At 46.9% G+C, this 6,000-nt stretch overlaps 1 protein-coding gene across 3 annotated transcripts in view; it reads right to left on the bottom strand.

The window, feature by feature from the left end:
• The window catches only part of Htt (huntingtin), a 144,412-nt gene that overhangs the window by 36,018 nt on the left and 102,394 nt on the right, over nucleotides 1-6,000 (bottom strand). For all 3 annotated transcript variants that reach the window (XM_029567695.1, XM_008841869.3, XM_029567696.1), the window contains 5 exons: nucleotides 5,606-5,785; nucleotides 5,313-5,489; nucleotides 4,994-5,070; nucleotides 3,397-3,535; nucleotides 2,469-2,591 (listed from right to left, as the gene is read on the bottom strand). In XM_029567695.1, coding sequence (XP_029423555.1) covers nucleotides 2,469-2,591; nucleotides 3,397-3,535; nucleotides 4,994-5,070; nucleotides 5,313-5,489; nucleotides 5,606-5,785 — 696 coding nt within the window. The remainder of the gene's footprint in view (nucleotides 1-2,468; nucleotides 2,592-3,396; nucleotides 3,536-4,993; nucleotides 5,071-5,312; nucleotides 5,490-5,605; nucleotides 5,786-6,000) is intronic.

Genomic DNA, 6,000 nt, shown 5'->3' with positions numbered 1-6,000 from the left:
GATTTGTTGGAAATAATTTTTTAAAAAATTTCCTATATTATTTTTTATAATATAAAAAATATTATGTATGAGTTTACTGCCTGCATGTATGTAAGTGCACCTGTGTCGTGCAATGCCCACAGAGGTCAGAGGAAGGTATTAATTTCCCTTGAAACTGGAATTATGGGTGGTTGTCAGCTGCCATGTGGGTGCTAGGAATCGAACCGGGGTCCTCTGCAAGAACAGCCGGTGCTCTTAACTTCTAAGCTGTCTCTTCAGCCCCTGAAACAGCTGTGAGGTGACAAACTTCATCTGATAAAGAGAACATGCACCAAGGCTGGTGTGCCACCTAAGAACCCAGTGAGACACCAGTGTTCTTGCTGTCAAGACACACGCAAAGCCTGTGCAGAGGCCACAGAAGCCAAAGCTCTGCTTGGGAACAGAATATTTCATCAATTATTTATTTTATTTAATTAAACTATTAGCCTCAAAGTAAAGCATTTCCCATTTTTGGTGTTTTTGTTTTGTTTGCCTGAGGCAGAGTCTCCCTGTAGCCCCAGCTGGCTTGGAACTATGTAGACCAGGCTGGCCTCGATCTCACGGAGATCCGCCTGCCTCCCGAGTGCTGGGATTAAAAGCAGGTGTCATCAGCCTTAGTCCTACTTATTTATTTCTGAGACAGGTTCAGTTCTCACTGTGTAACCCTGGCTGATCTGGAACTCGCTCTGTAGACCTTACCTCAAACTCACAGAGATCCACTTGCTTCTGCCTTGTTGGGATTAAAGGTGTGCACTACTACACCCAGCCTCAGATGGCAATTATTTTGGGGGGATGGGGGGGTCTTTTTGAGGCAGGGCCTCCCTGTAGCCCCAGCTGGCCTGGAACTCACTATGTAGCCCAGGCTGGCCTTGAACTCACAGAGATCCACATGCTTCTGCCTCCCAAGTGCTAGGATTAAAGGCATGTACCACCAGGCTCGGCTTTCAGATGGCAATTTTTATTGTGTGTTTTATCAACTTTTTAGTCATTTAAAGATTTTTTGTGGGGGAGGGGCAATTTTCCAAGTAAAACATCAACTCTAATATTCAAAAATTATATTCCATCCTTAGGTGCCCCGAATCAAACATTCGCATGGTTACATTCCTGTGGTTATAGCCAGAACTTTTAAAGCTGCTCAAAGTTCACTTAGCACATTAGGAAAATCTAATAAATTGGTCTCTAAGAAAGTTTACCATGCAGTACATCAGCTTCTACTGCATGGACCTAAGACCCACTGAACTTGGTAGCTGACGGGGCTCCTTCCATTTCCCTCTCAGAGCAGCTCGGCTCTCGTCTCCAAGCCTATCAACGCTGGTTTCGAGAATAGGATCTGGTGCCACCTCTACTCGAGGTCCCTCTTCATACCTGGCCCTGTCATTTCCTCTTCCTTTGTGCCACCCCATCCCCTACTCACCTGCCTCCCATTAAGCCTCCCAATTCCTGTTTCCCCATTCCCATTTGGTATGTATCACGGGTCAGTGACATCTCTGTCCTCATGGGTGCAACAGGGAACTCCACAAAGGCTATGGCTGAAGGATGCCTGGCAGGGGAGTCAAACAGGGAACCAATGCTTTCAAGGCCTGGGTCAGCTATGCAGGGTGCTTTCTGATATTTGAGGGGTGGGTGGGGAGACTCTCCCTAGAGCTAGAGGAAATGGGAGGCACCTCGCTACATGTGTATGTAATCATGAATACTGACTGTCAACTGGACAGGATCTAGGCTCACTTAGGAGACAAGTCTCTGGGATGCCCACTAGGGATTATCTTGATGAGGTCAACTGAGACAGGAAGACCCACCTTAATGTGGGCAGCGCCGTTCCCTGGGCGGGGACCCTGCACTGACTACAAAGGAGGAAGCAAGCTGAGCATCAGCACTTCCTGACATGGAGTCAGTGTGCGACCAGCTGCCCTGAGTTCCTGCCACCACCTTTCCCTGCCACAATGGTTTACCCTGAGAGCCAAAAGTCGACCCTCTTTCCTTGAATTGCTTTTTGTCAGTGTTTTATCATAGAAATGAGAAAACCAACTAACATATTAGGCTACTAAAGATCAATTTACAGAGTACCATGAACACACAATACACATTCTTATCTCCGTGAAAGGAATGATGAAGGACTGCCAACCGCCCACGTCCACACACATTTTCTTTAGATGAATGAAAGGTAGAGTTAGAAAACAATTTGTCTTTGTTTGGATTCTAATTTGGTTGAAGAGCACCCCCTTCACATCCCCTGTGCTGTCCGTTCTCGACTATAGTCCTTCACATGCTGTCCTTTGTGATGTTCCTGTCTGGATTAGAGACCACCCTCCATGTGCTGAGCCCAATGCTGTCCCTATCTAGACTCAAATCACCCACATGCTGCTGTAAATTAATCACATGAAGATGAGACAAATCCAACTCAGAAATGACAAGCAGAGCTATGGCCTCTCTGGTTTCCTGCTTCTCCCTACCGAGCTCATCATGAAGTCGCTCATGTCTTCAGCAGGGACTCGATTCACCAGTTCTGCACCTTCCAGCAGTGCAGAATCTGATCTGGTCCAACACTGGGATCTAACAAGACGAAGGTACCAGTCCTGGGAGGAAGAAGCAGAAACAGGGGAGGTGACTGGGTACTCAGGTTTCTTCCTTGGGCCGTGACTGTGGCTTGGTGACACTGGGCCCATGGCTGGCTGTGTAGGCAGTAGACACACCCTGGGTTTACAGCTCACCAAATGCAAGTCTTCCTTGGGCTGTTCCCTGCCTGGATGCCCTTTTCCTTCCTTCCCTATGGCACTCTCAGCAATCCTTCCAAACGCTGCAAAGTTCTGAGAGTTGGCAACTCCTCCTCTGTCTGTTCCCTGGACACTGGACCATCTACACGCCACTGAGGTGTTTGCCTCCCCCACCTCCCCCAGCAGCCAAGGCTGAAGAGGTGCGTGATAATCAGAGCACGGAGACAAGCATGGGACAGACCCATGGTTTCTTCCACATGGGCTGTAGGTTCTGAAATCTCCTTTTCCCTCCCTAACTTTGAAGGGTGAGTGGTGAAACTGACAATACAGCAGAGCTGGTGGCAGCGGGTGCATCAATTCACAGGTGGTAGAAGGTTCAGAGAGAGGGAAGCACTCACTAGAATGTATCGGCATTCACTAGAAATTATGTGCAGTCATGGGTCCTGGGCCACATAGCCAAATTCTCCTGTCTTGCCCTCTAGTCACCCTGTCCCACCCACAATCCTGCTACTAGAGTCCCACATCAGCACTGCTTTCTCATTAGGACCTTATGGACCCCATGCTGCACTCCAATTCCCTGACCCCAATCCCTACCCCGTTCTGGACAGAGACTATCAGTGTCTGCACTTGTGCCCTGGCATCACACCCTGACATACTGGAGACTTACTTTGTCTGGACTCATGGTTTCCAGAGACATGTGCCCATCCCCGTCCAGTGGGTGGGAAGTGACTGGGGGCAAGGGGCTAAGTGAGTCTTGCACTGTAGAGAGTCGGAACCTGTCCAGCAGAGAATAGAGCCTTTGGTGTCTGAAATACAGATGAAACCACAGCACAATTTGTCCTTTAGTCTCAGTTTTGCAAAGTCGGGCTCCTAAACATGTAACGTGAGGGACCAGCAGAAGTGGCTCCTCAAAGCAAGATACATCTTGTTAGGACTTTGAACATTCCAGCAAAATCACAGTGCAAATTCAGGCCACAGTTTATACCTCACTGGTATTCTCCAGACACTTGGTTTACACCGTAACACTTCAGCAGTGTGACAGCCAACGAAGGCATTCTACTTCTCTCTCTTACTCCTCCCAACAATGGAGATTGAACCCGGGGCGTACACATGCTAGGCAAGTGCATTCTTTATGCAGAACAGATAAACTCGTCTAAGATCCAAGGGCATAAATTCTATTTAATTCCCCATAAAGACACAATTTATTCTATTAGGAATGACCATTTCACAGAAGAATCAGTTAAGCTGGCCCAAAGTATTTATGATCTGTTACAATCATTGTCATCTGGGCCTATGACTAAGTCTAGCATCAAAACATAATGACAACTTGCTTTCTTGGCACCTAACTTCATACAGCCAATCACAACACCACTTAGCTCCGCAGACTGAAAAATCACCCCAGATTATGCCTTGTCTCATTAAGAAACACTATCAGAAAAGCCTTCTGGACCAAAATCATGGCATAATTGCTCTCTAATGCACACACACATGTGCTCTCCCCAACTGTAGTGGAGGAGAGGCGAAAGCTTTTAAGTTATTTTGTAGTATGCACACACTACAGATGCAAGCGTTTCTAATAAAGGCTTCTAAAAGACTGTCAAGCAATCAGGTGACTGAGTAGCTGAGAAGAGACGGGCTTAACGAGATACAGACAGAATCTGTACATGTCAGAGCCAGGAAGGAGAGCTCTGAGTCCCACTACCTCGTAGGGTCTGTGCAATTATGCTCTGTGCTTCAATTCTGACATTATAAAAATAGAGCTGGCTGGGCGTGGTGGCACACGCCTTTAGTCCCAGCACTTGGGAGGCAGAGGCAGGCGGATCTCTGAGTTCAAGGCCAGCCTGGTCTACATAGTGAGTTCCAGGCCAACTGGGGCTACAGGGAGACCCTGTCTCAAAAAGACCAAAGTAAAATAAAATAAAATAAAATAAAATAAATAATAATAAAATAAAATAAAGCTGATAGTTCATATTCCCATTCATCAAAGATCTAGGAGCACAGTCAACAAAATCATCTGACTCCTCAAACAGCCAGCAGGTTCAGGAGCCCCAACGTGTGCCACAGGCGCCTGAATGCCACCTGCTTTGCTTCTCATAACGTGAGCTCCCACCACGTGGCATTCAGGAATCCTGTCTGCTGTGGCATTGCTACAGTACTCTCATCATACAGCACACTGACTCCTTGGCCTGTGAATGTGTTCCTGCACACTCTAAGTTTTCATACCCTGAGTTACCCAAATGCAGCACCCCATGTTGCGTCCTTACCTCTGTGCAAGCCCACTGCTCTGCAGGTGCTCCTGGATTCTGTTCAGTTCTTCCACTGGCAACTGGGCCATGCTGCTCTACACAGACAAGAACGTGTCAGAGCCTCTGCCCATCTGAAAGGATAAGCTAGATGCACAGCTTACCGCAATCAGAGCACTCTAGAAGCAGTTGGTCAGCTTCACAAACGACAGAACATGCACACACGGTCCTACCAGTGACCACACGAGGACTCAGCCCACGGAGAAGGTGCCCTAACCAAATGGTTTGTCTGATTGGCTAAATTTTGATATAAATCATTAGTGATTTTTTTTTCCAGTACCTGTAAATTTGCAGCCAAAAGCATTTCTACCCGGCGACAGGCCAGGGTGTCAACCATGCGAGCCAGCGCACGGAAGGGGGTGCTCAGAAGCCTGTCCACATACAGTGTGAGCACGGCGCCTGACTGGCTGAGATGGATGCCTTCCAAGCACTGAAGCGTTTTCTTCAGAGTGGTTGGCTAATGTTGAGAAGGAACAAGAATTCATTATTTCACTGACTGGAAATGGGGCTTAAAAAAAATCCTGTACTCAATTTTTAAGGTAGAGAAAGTTAACTGGCAGGCTGAAGACTTACAGTTGAAAGATTTTCACAACGAGACTGAATGGCCTGGATAAAAAGGCCACTTGCTGCAGAATTCCGATGAACAGCACTAATGAAGTCCTGCACTGGAGGCTCATGAGACAGGTTGATCAGATCTTGAATATGATTCACGATGAGCCACGTCAAATGCTCTGAGTCATGAAGATTCTGACACTGGAAGATATAAATAATAAAAGACAGGTTTTCAAATAGACAAGAAGGTGACAGATAGTAATACCACAGAAAAGACTAGAAAGGGCAGGAAGGAGAAGACAAATATCAAATACAGACTGCCTTAAGGAAAATAGTTTGGATACAAGTAACTAACAAGGAAGGAAACTCAGTTGCAGAGTATCCCATCTCTGATCAAACCCCAAGATGTCCAGGAG

This window comes from Nannospalax galili, unplaced genomic scaffold, assembly GCF_000622305.1.
Source record: "Nannospalax galili isolate Female #2095 unplaced genomic scaffold, S.galili_v1.0 scaffold101, whole genome shotgun sequence".
Taxonomy (NCBI): domain Eukaryota; kingdom Metazoa; phylum Chordata; class Mammalia; order Rodentia; family Spalacidae; genus Nannospalax; species Nannospalax galili.
This window is presented reverse-complemented; position numbering and strand designations above follow the sequence as displayed.